Source organism: Pristiophorus japonicus, chromosome 3 (genome assembly GCF_044704955.1).
Source record: "Pristiophorus japonicus isolate sPriJap1 chromosome 3, sPriJap1.hap1, whole genome shotgun sequence".
In the NCBI taxonomy this organism is placed as follows: domain Eukaryota; kingdom Metazoa; phylum Chordata; class Chondrichthyes; family Pristiophoridae; genus Pristiophorus; species Pristiophorus japonicus.
The window spans coordinates 318,045,039-318,064,606 of NC_091979.1; the positions used below are offsets into that span (position 1 = coordinate 318,045,039).

General features: G+C 47.6%; 1 protein-coding gene and 1 long non-coding RNA gene across 2 annotated transcripts in view; one reads left to right on the plus strand and one right to left on the minus strand.

Moving 5' to 3' along the window:
• The window catches only part of LOC139259594 (uncharacterized), a 73,723-nt gene that overhangs the window by 44,314 nt on the left and 9,841 nt on the right, over positions 1-19,568 (minus strand). Inside the window, exon 2 of the long non-coding RNA XR_011592610.1 lies at positions 15,148-15,318. This is a non-coding gene — a long non-coding RNA (uncharacterized lncRNA). The remainder of the gene's footprint in view (positions 1-15,147; positions 15,319-19,568) is intronic.
• LOC139260433 (interferon-induced protein with tetratricopeptide repeats 5-like) lies at positions 1,784-5,668 on the plus strand. The gene is made up of 2 exons (XM_070876996.1): positions 1,784-1,788; positions 4,153-5,668. Exons 1-2 carry the CDS (start codon positions 1,784-1,786, stop codon positions 5,666-5,668), a joined length of 1,521 nt encoding a protein of 506 aa, XP_070733097.1.

Genomic DNA, 19,568 nt, shown 5'->3' on the forward strand with positions numbered 1-19,568 from the left:
AAAATACAAATATACTACATCCACTGGTTTCCCCTTATCTACTCTGCTAATTGCACCCTCAAAAAATTCTAATAGATTTGTCCAACACAATTTCTCTTTCATAAAACTGTGTTGATTCTGCCATATCACATTATGGGGTAAAATTCAGCACCTTAGCACCTCCCATTAGTTCAGTAATTGGCGTTAATGGGATGTGACAACATGAATGTGGGGCGAGGGGAACCCCGCTCCACACATCAAATCCCCCCCACCGCAGCGTCGGTGCTAACAGTTATTGCTGGGAGCCTCAACACCAGGTGGATCGTGATGTCAGTGAGTGTGCAATGCTCACTGACCGCCCGATCTGCAAAACTGATTGTCGCCACTTACCTTAGTGCCAGAAGAAACAGCCAATGGTAGAGCTGGCATGGAGCACCAGGAAGTCTACTCCAGTGATGTTTATTTAAGGGGTCATCAGCAGTGAGTTGCAGCCGTAGGTTCGTGGAGCTTCAGTGCTTTCTTCTCAGTTTAATATAATGCAACAGTCTCAATCCGTGATTTCAAGGTTATTGAGTATCAGGAGTGTTGTAGCAACTAAAAAGTGCTGCATTTATTCTTTAAAAAATCATACCACTACAATTGACAACATTAATTGGGGCTGTGCTGGTAGTCGACCTCCCCCTCCAGGATCTACGGCAGAGGGAGCGGAGGCAGGGAGAAAGATTGGAACATGTGGCCAGAGGAAGGAGGAGGGCCATAAGTGCTCTCAACAAGAGGGGGTTGGGCGCCTCTTGCAAAATTGTGCTGGAGTTAGCCGAGGCGCTGCCACGATAGCCCCGTGCCCCACCAATAGCACCCCGGGCCGGGGCACAACCGCCGATGACCCCTTAGTGCCACACAATGACCCCGCGGCCATTTACATTGGCCAGTGCCCCGTAAGTATGCCATGAGCGGTGTCAGTGCCAGCCTCGTGGATCGCGAACCAGGCCGAACTCCGCTCACAAGGTGAAAGTTACAGGGGAGGTCGGGAGCGCCCTGTGCAGCCATATTACCTGTTTCACCGACTCACCGATCGGCTCGTTCTTTACTTCCCTGGCATGGCCCGAGCTGCCATTGTGCAGCTTGGCATTCTGTCTTGTGTGCCAGGCTGCAGCCTTGGCACCAGGCCGCCCTGGTGACCCAGTGGAGGCCATCAGAGGCCCAGCAAAGTGCGCCAGTGCTGCCAATCGTGTCCTAAGATGGGCAACAAATACTGGCCTTGTCAGCAATGCCCACATCCCAGGAACAAATAGAAAAAAGGTATCGCCCTGGTACCTGCCCCATCAGGAAGTGGAACTCGGCGAGATTGCGCTCCACTTCCTGTGAGGGGCGGTAACCGCAATTCCGCGGCCGGGGCGGGACTTCTGTGCCGGGCGCAGGAAGTCCCGCCCCCAGCCGGTTAGCACCCCCAATCAGGGCACTGGGAAATTTCTTCCCCGAGGACTCCAATCATTTCTTTGAGCAGTGAGCACGTATTTTGCATGCAGTGTAAAACATTGGTGCATATTGCTCAATCTCCAACCTTTCTAATGACACCGCCCATTCCTGGGCGATAATGAAATTCTCGCCCTTTGGTTCTTAGTTTCATTTTATAGGTTTAGCTTCAATTCACATTCAGGAAATGATTCATTGCGTACAATAACTGGATAGTATAAATAAGCTGGAAAACAACACACTAAACACTCTTCTCGATCAATTCACCATTGGAACGATTGTTGAAGCTGAAAAAGAAATTTTAACAACGCATTGTCCATCGATCAGCACGATGAGGTAACGGTCATTGGAATTCCTCCTTTATTTAAATTTACGTGTAGACTATCGAACAAGCAACTAGTTTTCAGAAATAAAGTAGCTTACATTACAAAGCAGTTGAAATGCAGAGAGCTGGGATTAGTGGCTCACAGTGAGACACACAGATAAGGGAACACTGCTGCACCAAGACTGGTGATAGTCAGTAAACATGAGGCAAAAGGCAGACCTGTTCATAGGATTATAACTCAAACAACAATTTAAATTATTTTGGACTTGGCTCTGTTGAAAGTACAAAGTTAAACTTGAATATTATACTGTCGTGGAAAGACGTATTCTGTAAGTGCCCTCAGGTCATATCCAGAGTTTGAAGAAAGAAAGTTTCACTTTGTGTTCCATGGGAATCTAGAAGGGATCTACTAATGTAAAATAGTGATTTCCAGCACTTTCATATATCCAAACTAAAGCAACCTGAACTATAAAGCAAAGGGAGAGTACAGCATGGACTGGGATGGGGGGATGGACACAGCATGAAATGCAGGAGGAGAGTGCCAGCTTAAAGTGTGTAGGAGAAGGAAAAGTGCTGACTTACATTGAGAATGGGGGCGGGGGAGAAGAGTGCTGACATGAACTGGGGGAAAGGACAGGTGCAGCAGTTTGAACGGAGCAGCAAAGGGAGGAAAGCCACCATGAACTGGGGCAGGGGTAAGAATGACAGCTTGGATTGTGGGGGGAGGGAGACGAGAGCCAACAGGAACAAGAGGCCGGCGGAGTAGAGTGCAAGGAGAAGCTGGGATGGCTGGGGGATGAAGTGTATCGACGTGAGTTTAACAGCAAGGAAGAAAGAATTTGTGTTGATGTAACACCGTATCACACCTCTCAGAAATGTCCCAAAGTAGTTCACATTCAGTGAATTATGTTGCAGTGCAGTCACTGTTGTTTTGTCAGGAAATGTGACAACTCAGTTTGCACAACAACAACAACTGGCATTTATATAGCACCTTTAACCTAGGAAAACATCCCAAGGTGCTTCACAGCAACGTAATCAGACAACAATGGACACTGAGGCAAAGAAGGGGATGGTTAGAGGGATGACAAAAGCTTAGTCAAAGAGATAGGAGATTGTAAAGGAGGAGAGTGAGGTGGAGAGGTTCAGCGAGGGAATTCCAGAGTATCGGGCCTGTCTGGGCTGATGGCTCGGCCACCATCAGTGGGTGAAGTGGGAGAAGGACACGAGCCCGAGTTAGAGGAACACAGAATTCACGGATAATGCCATAGAATCTATGAGGTCCACTTGATCCACTGGAATAGGCAGAGGCTGCCTTGGTTTAACATCACACCTGGAGGATGGCATGGTGGAAGATTTTCAGCAGGGTAAGAGTCAGTTCATGAAACATGGTCTTTCAGAATGCTGATATCTTTGTGTTGGGCCTTCTTTTCTGCTTTAAGGATGGGATTAGAGAGGGTTACATAGGATACACAGCACAGAAACCGGCCATTCAGCCCAGCCAGTCCATGCTGGTTTATGCTCCACTCGAGCCTCCTCCTGTCTTTCCTCAGCTAATTCTATCTGCATAACCCTCTAATCCCTTCTCCCTCATATGCTTATCTAGTCTCCCCTGAAATGCATCTATACTATTTGCTTCAACCACTCCATATGGTAGTGAGTTCCACATTCTCACCGCTCTCTGGGTAAAGAAGCTTCTTTTGAATTCCCTATTTGATTTCTTGGTGTCTGTCTTACACTGATGGCCTCTAGTTTTGCTCCTCCTCAGAGTGGAAACACTCTCTCTGTATCGACTCTATCATAACCTTTCATAATTTTAAAGACTTCTAGGTTCTCCTTCCGCATGTTGGGGTGGAGAATGACCTGCTCACAGACAGCAGGGTCCCTGTGGAGGACCAGGTTGATGATCTGTTTAGTGGAGAGTTACCTGGACTGCCAATGTGAGAGGGAGAGTGTTTTAGAATTAGCTCTGACCTTTTTAGTGAGGAACTCCCATTTCAGAATGGAATGCATGAATGAGAAGGAGATGTAATGGGTGAACCAACAGGCAGACTGAGTACTTCAACCAATGTTCCTGTTCATATCATTGGGAGTGGAGGTGTTTGAGGTGATGCTGTACATTGCGTGAGAAGATTAAATGTCCATGAGCTGGTACATCAGCCAGCATGAAGGAGACCAGTGTAAGTACAGCTGAGATTTGCAGTCATCCCTTTTCCTTTTGCAGTGGTTTTTGCAGAGGTCACCTTTGTGTGACCAGAGATTTCATGGTCAGTGGGTCCAGGAGTCGGGAGAAGGCTTTAGTTAAAGAAACCGGAGAGAGGGGAGGGGGTGACACAGCCAGTCTGAGACGGGTTTTGATGAATTTTGTTCTCTTGCAGCAACACACAGAAGGATTTGTTGAAAGTGAAGCTCGATTGGCTTCAATGTCACTTCACATGGGGCCCACAGAAGGAAAACATTGACTTGGACAACATGAAGTCTAGATTGCAAGATTCAATACAGGCTGGTGTGAAATATCAGGCCAGGTCTTACAACCACCTCGCTTTTGTAAACTGTCTGCAAGGCAACTGTGAAGAGGCAATTAAAAACTTAAAGGAAGCTGAAAAGATTCTGAGGGAGAACCATGAACATGAATTTGAAAGAAGAAGCATCATCACCTATGGAAACTATGCCTGGGTATATTATCACATGGGCCAACTGACAGAGGCCCAGTCCTACCTCGACAAGCTGGAGATGATCTGTAAACAATTTACTGATGGCTCTCGGTATACAGCACTGATACCTGAAGTATACGGGGAGAAGGGTTGGTCACTGTTGACTTCTGCTGATCAATACTATGAAGAGGCAAAGGAATGTTTTGAGAAGGCTCTGGAGGAAGATCCTGATGACACTGAATGGAACGTTGGCTATGCGACTGCTCTGTTCCGTCTGGAAGGGTTTTCTCGTACCCCAGAGAGTGGTGACCGCAGCCAATCAGTGAAGCAGTTGCGACGTGTGCTGGAACTTGATCCAGATGACTCTGTAGCCATGGTGCTGTTGGCTCTAAAACTACAAGAGTTCAATCAAAAGGAGGAAGCACTGAAATTAGTTGAACAAGCATTGCAGAAGTCCCCTGATCTTCCATATGTAACTCGTTATGCAGCAAAATTTTACAGAGCAAAAAGAGATGTGGAAAAAGCTGTGGAGCTGTTGAAGAAAGCATTCGAAATTACCCCAAACTCTACCTTTTTACACCACCAAATAGGTCAGTGTTACAAAAAAAAACTATATCGACTGATCAAATATCCAGGCAGCAAAGACCCTCGCAATCCTGCTTTTCAACAGAAAGCTGACTTAATCAATAAATGCAAGTACCATTTTGAAAAGGCATTTGAGCCCCGCCCATTAACATCTATTAAGGCACAACTGGATTTTGCAAAAATCTGTTCATTAAATAAAGAATTTTTCAAAGCAGATGCGATCTACAGCAATCTACTGAAATTAGAAAATATTCGCCAAGAAAATAAGCAGCAAATATGTTTAGCGGTCGGATTATTTGAACTGCACCAGAAAAGATCTGAATCAAATGCCGTCACCCATTTTCTGGAAGGAGTGAAAGTCAAATATGACTCAATAGAATGGAGAAGGTGTCACGAAAACTTGGAGAAGATAGCAGACAGGCGACTTTGTATAAATTCAAGAGACAGCAAAACCCTTGGTGTTCTTGGGTTACTGCACCAGCTGGATGGGAAGAATTGTAAAGCTATTGAATGCTTTGAAAAGGCCCTGGAGTTTGATTGTCACAATGAAGAATATCTAAGTGCTCTCGCTGAATTACGCCTTTCTATCCAGACAACTCTCTCGTTCCCAGCTAAAACTAAACATATTTTTGAAAGATGCATTAATACTCTCTGATTTATGAGCAGGTTTGGTAGGGTACTTGCTTCACTTATTATATTCTGCTGGTACTTTCTTTTGAATTATTATTTTACTCGTGTGTCTAATTTTCAAACAATGATCTTTCTGCAGTTATTCAAAATTCCTGTGCTTCATTCAAGAATATTGACACCACTGGTGAACTAACCAATAGGATTTGTTCCTGTATCCTTAGACCTTTTGTTATGTGTGAAACGATACAAAATAACGTGGGTTTGGGGGGAATTAGAGTTAATTGAGCCAATGGGACAGAGCCACAATAGTTGTATTTTATGAATTATAGGAACAGTTTTTTAGACAATAATACACATTACATGGGCCCGATTTTAACTCCAGATGGGTTTTGGGTGGGTGAGCGGCGAGGGGAATGGGAAACTCACCTATTGCTGCAGATATCGGGCCTGGGGTATTTTAAATCCCGAACTTCATTATCGTGCGGCCATTCCACTTCCCGGCCACAGGGCGTGCAGGCAGGTGCGGTGAAGGTGGTTCTGGGAGGGTCTCGGGGATGGAATGGGGGATGTGGGGAGTCCGGGGCAGGGGAGCCCCAAACTTTCATTTTGGGGCCTGGCGGGGCATTCCTGCACAAAGGAAAGTCAAACACTTACACCTTGACATCCTGATTCTCCTCAGAGCTGCTTCGGCCTGTTGGAAAAGCTGCACCGGCTTCCCCCGCCCAGGCCAGAGTTAACGGCGCAGTCAGGGCCCGATGATGTCACCACACCCCGTGTGTGATGTCACCACACCCCGGTCCGTGTGTGATGTCACCAGACCCCGGTCCGTGTGTGGTGTCACCACACCCCGGTCCGTGTGTGATGTCACCACATCCCGGTCCGTGTGTGATGTCACCAGACTCCGGTCCATGTGTGATGTCACCACACCCCGGTCCGTGTGTGATGTCACCAGACCCAGGTCAGTGTGTGATGTCACCAGACCCCGTGTGTGTGATGTCACCACACCCCGGTCCGTGTGCGATGTCACCAGACCCAGGTCCGTGTGTGGTGTCACCAGACCCCGTGTGTGTGATGTCACCACACCCCGGTCCGTGTGTGATGTCACCACACCCCGGTCCGTGTGTGGTGTCACCAGACCCCGTGTGTGTGATGTCACCACACCGCCGGTCCGTGTGTGATGTCACCAGACCCAGGTCAGTGTGTGATGTCACCAGACCCCGTGTGCGTGATGTCACCACACCCCGGTCCGTGTGTGATGTCACCAGACCCAGGTCCGTGTGTGGTGTCACCAGACCCCGTGTGTGTGATGTCACCACACCCCGGTCCGTGGGTGATGTCACCACACCCCGGTCCGTGTGTGATGTCACCACACCCCGATCAGTGTGTGATGTCACCAGACCCCGGTCCGTGTGATGTCACCAGACCCAGGTCCGTGTGTGGTGTCACCAGACCCCGTGTGTGTGATGTCACCACACCCCGGTCCGTGGGTGATGTCACCACACCCCGGTCCGTGTGTGATGTCACCACACCCCGGTCCGTGTGTGATGTCACCACACCCCAGTCCGTTATTGTCAATGATGACCCTGCCACTTTTGACGAGTGGCTTAGTCCAATCTCTGCCAAGTGGGCAGGTTTAAAATCGCCCCCAATGAAGTTCTTAAATAATCTAGAAAACTGGGTAGATAGAGGGACACTGATGTCCAAATATAATCGAAAAATGTGATTTATTATGATCATCATCTGTTTAGGTGTTTTAACAGCAATGCAGGTAAAGCATTATAGCTGGAGGTGCATAAGCTTCAGTGCACTCTGAGCATGTGACTTATACTCTTTTTATGGCAATGACGGTGTAAAAAAATCTCCAATCCAGCCCATAGAGGGTGCAATAAAACCACTCTGTCGACCTATCTTTCACTTGCTGCCTCTTCACAATAAAGTCCCCCATCGGGTGAAAGGCTTTCCATGTGTACCAGCTGAGAGAGGACCAACGACCACTGCAGGCCCTTCAAATAAATCATCAGCTTGATTCTGTTGCTCTGAAGCTTTGCTGACAGACGATTGGGCTCCCATCCAGAGCGTTCATTCAGATCTCAGCCTCTGTCACTGGGAGTCTCCCTGCCCTGTAACTGGTCAGCTGCACCTGCTCTTCATCAAACCTTCTGTGTTCCTCATTGGCCAACACAGAGCAGCTTGGACAATACCCGGGAAAGTCCCTTTTCCAGAGACTGTCACCATCTCTGTGAAGAAACTCAGAAGAGGGAGGAAAGCTAAAGGATCTAGAAATAGGTTAAAATGGGAATAAAATATCAAAACACAATGGCTGCAGACACTGATTTTCCCGAGATTTCAATTGTAATTGTAATATCAGAGATTGAACATTAAAATAACCAATAAAATTAAGCTGTGGCAAAGACTTAGTTTGTGTTGTTGTTATGTATGCAATAATGGTTCAAACTGAGTACTGTTTAACTAAGCAAGGTACAACCTTGGCTATGTTTTATTTAGGCCCAAAATGCCTGACTCTCAAAATGGCTGGCCTTTTATACCTGAGCAGCACCATGTGCATGCTGCTCAGTGGCCTCCAACAATGTCGCCATCTGGTGGCTACAAACAGAATGTGAAATTAATACATGACAATTGTTGGTCTGTGTGAATGCGGACAGTTAGTGTGGTACAGGACATGATGGGAAAAACTTGCACGATATTTTCTGGCAGTCGGTAATGTTTATGGCCACTTGTCAGCATTTGATAAAAATATTCAATTCCCAAACGGGAAATAGGGCATAATTTGCAATAAAATTGAGCAAATTTTCCTTCCTGTGTCAGGCTTTTTTGAAACTTGTGGTCAGCTCTCCACAGCAATAATGGGCCCCTGGGTGAGGTGCTGGAGGGTGACCAGTGCCCATGGGACTGTGTCCCACGAAGGAGTCAACACCTTAAGGAGCGGAGGGAAGGGCAACAAATAGCAGAGAAAACGGGTAAGAAACAAAAACCTTTCTGGTTACTGGGTGTTCCCAGGCCCCAGGATGTATTTTCTGGCACTGCACAGGCGTCCTCTCCACCTCTAACCCAGAGGTGACTGCTGGGATGTTCTGGGAAAACTTACACATTCACACAGAAGTGCAGAGCAACAGTTGCAGTGACAGCCACAGCGAGATCGTGAGGAGCGGCAAACTACTAAAGTGTCAGCCCAACCAGCACCAACTGACCTGGGAGGGCAAGAAGTCAAAAGGATCAAAGGTGTGACATCACAGGAAAGCAGGGAAGTGATTGGTTGGTCAGTTTTTCTCTCTTTTCTTGGGCATTGGTTTATATTAAGAGCCAGAATTAAAAACTAAAACGTTCAAAACTTGAAAACGTAATTAATTAAATACATTAGAGATGGCAGGGCAGGCAACATGTTACTGCTGCAACATGTGGGAGCAGGTGGAGACCATTGAGGCCCATGGTGACCACATTGACAGTAAGTGTTGGCAGCTCGAGGAACTTCGGCTCCGTGTTGATCAGTCCAAGCTTCAAACACTGCAACACATCAGGGACACATCACGCTTACCTGGACACTGTGTTTCAGGAGGCAGTCACACCCCTTAGATTAATTAATTCAAACTTGGTCCGTGGTCAGGGACAGGAGGGTGTGACTATCAGTGAGGCAGGTATGGGGACCCAGGATGTAGTGATGGAGGAGCCTCAGCCCTTGCTCTTGTCCAACAGGTTCGACGCTCTTACTCCCTGTGTGGACCAAAACAGGGACTGCAGGGAGGATGAGCAAACTGACCACAGCAATGTGATACAGGGGGCCATTTAAGTGGGGGGAGTAAAAAGAAATGCTGTAGTGGGAGGGGACAGTATCAGTCGGGGGATAGATACTGTTCTCTGCAGCCGAGAGCGTGAGTCCCGAAGGTGGTGCTGCCTGCCCGGTGCCAAGGTTAAGGACATCTCCCCTGGGCTGCAGAGGAACTTGGAGTGGGAGGGGGTAGATCCAATTGTTGTGGTCCACGTACCCCTGGATTGCGGTTACTGGGATCACACACAGATGAGTTCCTCACGGGCAGCCTGGGCAGAAAGGGACTGTCTAGGTTGTCTCCTCCCTTTCTCTTCCTCCTTTTCCTCTTCCTCCTCCTCCTCCTCCTGCTCATGCTCCTGACCCTCAGCTGCTTGCTGTATAGCAGGTGACAAGCGCTGTGCCCTCATGATGGCGAGGTTGTGCAACATGCAGCAGACCACCACGAATCTTGACACCCGCTCTGGTGAGTACTACAGGGCCCCTCCAGAATGGTCCAGGCAGCGGAACTATTATTTCAGCATCCCAGTGGCCTGCTCCAGCACATTTTGTGTGGTAGCACGGCTTTCATTGGCTTGTGCACCAGAGTCATCAGCCATATGGTCAGCAGATGGACCTTGTCGCCCAGTAGCCACCCTTTGGCTTTCCATTTTGGCTCAAGTGCAGCTGGCACAGCAGACTGCTGTAGAATGAAGGTGTCATGACTGTTGCCAGGATACCGGGCATTGACCTGCATGTTGTGCTGCCTACAGTCATACACCAGCTGGACCTTGAGGGAGTGGAATCCCTTTTGGTTCTGGCATGGGGCCCACAAAGTAATGTACGTGCAGCCAATGGCACCCCACACCATGGGGAGGCCTGCAATCCTAGCGTAGCCTCGTGCTCGCTTCCCCTGCTTGTCTCTGGCGAGAGAGAATGAAATGTAGTCAGAGATCTTTGAATAGAGAGACTCCGTGACCTCCTTTAACCAACAATGGATGGACAACTGCGAGATGTTGCAAATATCTCCAGCTCCAGCCTGGAAGGAGCCAGACCCATAAATGTTCATCGCCATGGTCACCTTCCCAGCCACTGGTAATGTGGTCCGTGCCCTGCTCTGAGGTTACAGTTGTGGTTGCAGGAGGTGGCAGATTTCAGTGAGGTCGTCCTTACTGAAGCGAAGGCGTCTCACACATTGTTTCTCATTGAGGTTCATATGGAAGAATTGCTCCCTAAACACCCTGGATATGGCCTGCTGCTGAAAGCCCTTCTCCCCATCCTCCTCCCCCCTCTTCCAGTAGATTGTCCTGCTCTGTGTGCCCTCTGTTCATTCTCCAAGTCTTGCTGCATTCCAAGGGGAATGCCTACTAGTGCACGCATGTCTGGGAGCAACTGGTTTGTGTAGAAGCTTCGAAGGCAGTCCTTCAGCATCTGCCACACCGCTCTCTGTAGTCTTTTGCAACTTGAAACAACTGTAGAAAGTACCAAACACTTGTAGACTCGTAGCAACATCCAGAAGAAATCAAGTTTCTGACTCAGAGACGAGAGAGCTACCACTGAGCCAAAGCTGACACAGGCACTTGTTCAATTGACTGAGTTTGGTTTTCCCGGTGGCTCATCTGGTTAAAGCTGTGAATAGCTCAGCCATATAAGCAGAAAGATCGCAGGATCCGAGTCTGGATTCCTGCTAGCTGCAAGTTCTCCAGTATCAGCGGCTTGAGCCTTTGACGATCTTTGCTGTGCCCTTCTTGTGCCTGCTCCTCTCCTGCGATATTGGACTCCTGCTGGCTGCTGACTTTGCTCGAGGGACAATTGCACCGGCCTCAGATGTTCCCCGGCCTCCAAACTGCACAGCAACCATCAGCTGCACAGAGGAAAACACTGAAACAAGGAATCCCCTCTGGGAACAGTCTCTCCGCACGGCACAAACAAACAGGTAACTCTATTCCACCTTGTTTACACATCATAGACAAAACCTTTAGGTTCCGTCAATCACCTATCTAACCTATCCTGATAGAGTATTTTGCAGCCTCACAGTCCTCTGTGAAAAAAGTTTCTCCTGCTCCGTCCTAAATCTCTTACATTAAACATTGAGGTGGAGAAATTCGGGAGTGGTGTTAATGTTTTTCAACTTTTTAACAATGTGTGTTTTGTGTTCCAGGAAGGAAGTTGAGCACTAAATCCGAGAGAGTAACAGGAGGCAGGCTGGGCGGTACTTGTGCAGTGCTGTACAATGGGCCATGCAGCAGTGCTGCGTTGGAAGGCTTCTTCCCTCCCAGGCTCTGCAAGGGGAATACTTACCTGGTCCCCGACGGCAGACACGACACGGCCCGATCAGCCCAATGCACTGCAGCTGAGTGCCAGGACGATTGATCATGACGGAAGGGGATTGAAAATAATCAATTTGCAGCATTTCACAAATGTTTTAAATTATCTCGGCCACCTCGCCATTAAGCATCGCCTCCCGATGAACATGTCCTGCAACTGTCGGTATCTTCGGCCGGCGAAGCTGCAGGGGACGGAATAGAAGTTCGGGTTCGGGGCGATGCACACGGCAATGATGTCATGGTCTCTGGGCGAATCGCGGTACAATGTGGGTGTCGATCATCTCGCCACGCCCGGTCAGTAAGTGGTTAATGCATCCTGATCAGCCCCTGGAGGCAATAACAGGAGGCGCTAAGGAGCCAATTTCTAGGCCTAGGTCTATGTTCCCTTGTTCTAGATACCACAACTGCTAGACACAGTCAGTTTCAATCTACACTGTCCCATCCTTTCATAATGTTAAATACCTCTATCAAATCATAATTCTCCAATTAATGAAAACAGACCTGAATTTTTTGGCTCCATCTGTAGTGATGACTATAGTTGAATAGTCTGCTCATTACCCAATCCCCCATCCTCGACTCTCCCCCTCCCACCACTCCCTCCGCGACACCCTGGTCATTCCGCAATTACCCCCAGCAACCCCTCCCTTCCCACGGTACCTTCACATGCCAGCACAGGAGATGCAACACCTGTCCTTTTACCTCCTCCCTTCCCACTATCCAGGGCCCCAAACACTCCTTCCCCGTGAAACAGCAATTTACTTGTAACTCTTTCAATTTAGTATTCACCGTATTCGCTGCTCACGATGTGGTCCCCTCGACAACGGGCAGAGCAAATGCAGATGGGGTGACCACTTTGCAGAATATCTTTGTTCAGTCCGTAAGCGTGACCCTGAGCTTCCGGTTGCCTGTCACTTTATTTCTCCACTTCATTCCCACTCTGACCTCCCCGACCTCGGCCTCCGACACTGTTTGAATGAAGCTCGACGCAAACTCAAGGAGCAGAAGCTCATCTTTCGTTTCGGCACTTTACAGCCTTCTCAACTCAACATCCAGTTCCACAATTTCAGACGAGAACCTCTGCCCGTCTTTTGTTCACTTTCCTCCCTTTTTATTACAATGCCCACCCCCTTTTTATTTATTTTTCTCTCTTTCCCATGGCAATTGGTGATGATTCCACCATTCATACCCCATCTAGACTCAACTTTTGTTTCCTAACTTGTACCATTACCATCTCATTTTTGTCTCTTAAATCCCTCCTGTCTTCCAGCCGATCACAGAACGTCCCTTTTGTTCTTCCTCCACTCCCCTGTTCAGTGTCCCTGCACTTCCTTAATAATCTGTTACAGTTCAAACTTTCCCAGTAAAAATACAAACAAAAAAATGCCAAAAAAGTTGCTGCCCCTTTAAGGTTCTGTCATGGAGCCCTTAAAGGAACAGTGACTTTTAAAGGAAAGTTCCTTTCCTTAGGACCACTCCAAATAGGCTCACAAAGCAAATAACAGGATCATGGGGAGATCCAACTGAAAAGGCTGGGAAATTTCACCTTTGCCCTGTTTAAATATTTTAAAGTAACTTGTAGCTCACACACTTTGTTTAAGAGCAGCCTTAAGCAGGAAATTCTGAGAGCTGGTAAATCGCCTCATTGGCCTTGCTGTCTGGGACACTTCCCCTTAAACCCCTGTACCTTGCTCCTTCTCGCCCCACCAACAAAACCTGCTAAAAATCTACCTGTCTAACCTTTCACCTTTCCTTTACTATTGCTGGGTATCCATTCCCCCTCTATGGATCATCTTGGGACATTTACTGTAACATTAAAGGCACTAAATAAATGTAAGCTCTGATCCGTTATTGTGTGAAACTACCTCAATATGGTATCTGTGTGACTCGTTCAGTGAAAATATTGCTATAAATGTGCACAAATTAAGGGTTTTAATTTGCAGTTTAAGTAAAAAGTTGGGGAGCAGGATAGAATTGCAGATGCACCATCAGAAAATTGAAACAAAATTCCAATGGATTTACTCTCCCAGAGAAACCCTTCGTGGAGCAACAAATGGGCTGGATTTTCAAACAAATCTGGAAATAAATATAAAAGTTCATTTTAAAATGTAAAATCTCGAAGGGCTATAAGAATAAATGTGAAACACAGTATTCTGGCTGACTGGATATACCATGTGCTCTCATCGGTAAGTGGAAGATTAATATTATCAGATCACAGCTCAGTCTATAAAGCACAGGACACATTCAAACAAATCTGTGACCAGTACTGAACATAAATAATAGATTTATAGTAAATGTAGACTTTATTCTTCCTCTGGGAATCAATACAAGATGGAAGCTTCTCCTGCGACCTTGACATTAAATTAGCCCTTGACACACACTTGCTCTATTTCTCACATACCACAGGGTTCTCTCAATAGCCCTGTATTTCTACTGGTTTCAGACTGGGCAGACGGCCAAACACAAGCCTTCGCTCACAAACCCTGCAGATTGCGACACGGGGCTTATACTTGGCCACCTGCACTCAGTTCAACAGTCAGCCTGAAGTCAGCAGAGATACAGAGCTGTCCATCAATGGTCTACAAAGATCCATGGCCGTGACCCTCTCACACACCTGGCTCAAGTCTTCCACACAAACCTGGCTGTCAATCGAGCCTATTACTTCAGAAATATCCTCCAGAATATCGATTACTCAGGATGTCTGAATTGAATGGAACGACTCACCTCATCGACCTGAGCCAAACAAGGGGAATAATGAATCCCTTTGTATTTTTAGCTCAAATAACATGCTTGATCTGTGTAATCTACTGGTTCAGATAGAATCAACAGCACGGTGCAAGCTTTTCTACTTCATTCCAACTTTTATCTATCATTGTATTAAAATCGTCGACTTTTGGGCCCTTTTCTGTGCTCATTGCAAGAGATCTGATTGGTCCATCAGAATCACATGAGCCACAACTCTGTTACCCTTACACGCATGGTGACATTCCCCCTTGAAGTAGTAATTGCTGAGTGTTAGGTGATTGAAGTGCTTTGAGAAAACATATAAAGGTGAGACTACCTACGATGAGTGGAATATAGCTCCACCTAGTGGACTACTGCTCCACCTAGTGGACCACTGTGGTAATTTTGTGGTGGATTTCAAAATTGAATGCATTTTCTCATGATTGTGATTCAGAATTACGTTCTCTTGGAAACTTCCTTAAATGGCCTCATTTTAAGATCACTCGGTTGGTTTTATATTCGTCAGCTAACATTTATTTGTGGGGCCACTAAGATCTGGGTTCCTAGGTTCCTCAGCCGAGAATGGCTGTTTCTCCATTTTCCCAGCATATCACTCACTCCAGTATTGGCCCTGAAATTCGGCCGGAGGTTTCTTCCGGACAAACGCCTCTGACCGGAGAATTTTAACGTAATTACCTGGTGGTTCCGGAGGAGCGTGGGATTCCGGTGGGGAGGCCTTCTCTTCCCGTGCTGCGAAGTGTGCTCCACTCCTCCGGGTTCCCACGGAGACGGTGCAATCACGTGTGACTGCTCAGCCAATCAGGTCCAGTATTAGCAATGGGAGCTCCGTATCGACCAGTTCTATCGCTATTAATGAGGGAAACAAAACACACTAAACACCACAATAAAAAATAAAAAACACACCGAACATAATTAAAATTAATTGAAATTAAAGTTAATAAATGCCTTAGAAAAAATATATATTGTTTCCATTTTTTTTAAAGTTTCGTAATGAAGGTTAAAAATAAACTTACCTTTGTGGGCAGGGTTTTTAACAATAAAATGTGCTTTTTTAATTTAATGTTATTATATTTTTGAGTATTTTAAAACTCTTACACCTGTAAAAGTCGGCTATGTGCCTGCTTTTATCAGGCGCAAGAGTTTTGAGGACATTTGCTGGGCAAGATTTGGGTAAATCCTGCAATCTTGCCCGTACAAATGTCCTCGCTCCTGAGATGTGTGCGATCTGTCGAGCTCCAGCTGGACAGATCGGAAAAGCTGCTTTTCAGCGCGTGTGCATTGTGCGCTGAAAACCGGCTTTTGCGATGCCTTCCCCGGTCCGTACACACTCCGTACAGACCCGGGGAGGTCGGGATTTCCAGGCCAACATCATCAAACCGGGGACCAACCCTGGTTCAATGAGAAGTGTGGAAGAGCTTGACACGAGCAGGTCTAACAACACTCAATAAGCACGATGCCACCCAGGACAGCCCGCTTGATTGGTATCCCATCCACCACCTTGAACATTGACTCTCTCCACCACCAGCGCATCGTGGCTGCCGTGTGTATCATCGATAAGATGGACTGCAGCAACTCGCCAAGGATTCTTCGACAGCACCTCCCAAACCCGCGACCTCTACCACCTAGAAGGACATGGGCAGCAGGCGGATGGGAACGCCACCACCAACAAGTTCCCCTGCAAGTCACACACTAGCCTGACTTGGAAGCATATCGTCTTTCCTTCATCATTGCTGGGTCAAGCTCCTGTAAAATAAAAATTATAAAAAGGAGAGAGGGACAGGAGGGTGAAGAGGGTGAGGTAGCATCCTTCCTCCTGTGGGCACAGGACATCCATCTGCCTCTAGATCATCTCCACCAGGACCTCCATTGCTGCATCCAAGAACATGTGCATCCTCTCACTCAGTCCCTGAGTCATCCTGCAACGTGCCACTGCGTGCCAGCCAGAGCACTGCTCCAGTGGAAGTGAGCGCGAGGAGCCCACACATACTGCTGCAAGAAAAGCTAGCCTGCTCTACTTAAAGGTTGTCTGCACCTCTTAAAGGGAAGGTGCATTCTGCCTGCAGCAGATCATTCAACTGGCTGAGGAAGACAGTCCAAAAAAATCATATAATAATGGCACAACAGGTGAGAGAGCATGCACAAAGGTTCTCTGATGCAGCACTGGAGGCCTTTGTGCAGGAGGTCAACTCGAGGAGAGAGGTGCTGCTCCCACAGGGGGCCCAGGAGGTCCTCCAGGCAGCAGACCAAAGTGCAGTGGGAACAGCTAGACAATGTGATGAATACCAGCAGTGTAGCACCTAGGACATGGACACAGTGCAGGAAGAAGTTTAATGACCTCATATGAGTATTCAAGGTCAGTAAAATTATCTTCAAATTCTATATCCCACCAACTGGTCCAGTAGCCTTCAACATTATTAATTCACCAAAACCCCATCAATCACCTACAAAGCATTTCTATCAATCACAACTCAGATCTCACATTCATAACTTTACCTTACCCTCACACATTACCACTGCTGCATGTCTCAAACCCAAATCTCACAACTTACACACACTGACAGCTATTCAACTATGACAGACATATCACCCAAACACATTGCACCTGACACCTTTCCTGTCATGTATCTCACACTACTGTACATAACTGTATCTTACCATGCTATACATGACTGTAACTAGATATGACCTGTAACCACAAGCATACCTTACCACCAGGGGTGCACTTGCAGGAGACACTGCATACCTGTTCCACACAGGTATATAAAGGCAGGTCTCAGGCAAGTGTGGCACTCGAGAGCTGTGAAATAAAGGTGCAGGTCCAGAGTGACCTTGACTTCAGCATTGCCTTGTGTAAGTCTGTACTGCAGGGTCAGGACTTTACAGTGGCGACGAGTTACGGGATCACAGAATCCACAGAATGGCTACCAACGGCTCAGATGAGAAATACAATGCCGGAGACAATTGGGAGGACTTTATAGAAAGACTCCAGCAAAGCTTTGTAACCAAAGACGATGAGGCAGACAAGAGAAGAGCCCATCTCTTGACCAGCTGTGGCTCGAAAACATACGCCTTAATGAAGGACCTGCTGGCACCCGAGAAACCAGCAAGCAAGTCGTTTGAGGAGTTGAGCACACTGGTGAGAGACCACCTGAAGCCAGCGAGCAGCCTACACATGGCCAGACACAGGTTCTACAACTACAGACGCTGTGTACAGAGCATACCCGACTTTGTGGCGGAACTTCGGAGGCTGGCTAGTTTATGTGAGTTCTCCGATGAACTAAGGAGAGAAGTACCGAGAGACTTTTTTATTGAAGGAATAGGCCATGCAGGCATATTCCGAAAGCTTATAGAGACCAAGAACTTGACTTTAGAGGCAGCAGCACTGGTCGCACAGACATTCTTGGCAGGAGAAGAAGAAACGAGGTTGATCTATACTGCGGGTACGACAACTAACGAAACATCAGAACAAGGGGTTCAAAGCGTGAATCAAGCCACTACCCCCACACACAGACAAAGACAGGAAAGCAGGTCTTCAACAGCAGGCAGTGGCGCCAGAAGCCATCAAGGTCCACATGAACGGCCGTTCACACCTCATCAACCCACAATGCGAGCAATCAACTACAGACTGAGAGAAGCTCAAGAGAGATCAGCCAGACGCAGCTCATCCTTCGGAAACAATGGAAGCGGTCTGTGCTGGAGATGTGGGGGAAGGCACTCAACAGGGGGTGTCGATTTCAGCATGCTGTTTGCAGAAACTGCAACTATACAGGGCATCTGGCTCGCATGTGCAGAAAAACAACAGCTCGGCTGATATACGAATCGGATGGGTCGGAAAGCGGACCAGAAGACGGTGGGGACAGTGCCCGGGATGCTGGGGTACAGCGGGTCAACACGATCAATGTCCACTGTTCTTACAACAAGACGCCTCCAATAATGATGAGGGTCCTTCTCAATGGGATACCCATCAACATGGAACTGGACACGGGAGCTAGTCAATCTCTCATGAGCGTCCAACAATTTGAACAGCTGTGGCCGCACAAAAGCAACAGACCAAAACTCACAAGGATCGACACCAAACTAAGGACCTATACCAAAGAAATCGTCCCAATCCTTGGCAGCACCATGCTCTCAGTCACACACAAAGGGACGGTGAACCGACTTCCCCTGTGGATTGTGCCCGGAGATCTCCCAGCACTGTTGGGGAGAAGCTGGCTGGCAAAACTAAATTGAAAATGGGATGATGTTCACGCCATGTCGTCAGAGGAACGGACCTCCTGCTCAACAGTTTTAAGTCGTTTTGAACATCTCTTTCAGCCAGGTGTGGGCACCTTCAAAGGGGCTAAAGTTAAAATCTACAACACACAGGATGCCAGACTGGTCCATCACAAGGCTAGAGCTGTGCCTTCTGTGATGAGGGAAAAGACTGAACACGAACTGGACCGGCTTCTGCGGGAAGGCATTATCTAACCCGTGGAATTTAGCGACTGGGCAAGTCACATCATTCCCGTCATGAAGCCTGATGGATCCATACGAATCTGTGGGGATTACAAGTCTACCATAAACAGAGTCTCCCTACAGGACCAATACCCGCTGCCCAGAGTGGAGGACCTATTTGCCACATTGGCTGGAGGAAAACTTTTCTCAAAACTAGATCTCACATCTGCGTATATGACACAAGAACTGACCGAAGAGTCTAAGCTACTCACCACCATCAACACACATCGAGGCCTTTTTGTGTACAATCAATGCCCATTCGGCATCAGGTTGGCAGCTGCTATATTCCAGCGCAACATGGAGAGTCTGCCCAAGTCCATCCCGGGGACGGTTGTGTTTCAAGATGACATACTCATCACGGGCAGGGACACCGACTCCCATCTCTGCAATTTGGAGCAAGTACCAAGTCGATTGGACCGGGTAGGCCTAAGAGTTAAGAAATCCAAGTTTCTGTTTCTCGCGCCCGAGGTTGAATTTTTGGGCAGAAGGACTCCGCCCAACAGAATCCAAAACCGAAGCAATTCGTCTGGCACCCAGGCCCCGGAACTGCGCGCCTTTCTCGGGCGACTCAATTACTTTGGGAGCTTTATGCAGAACTTGAG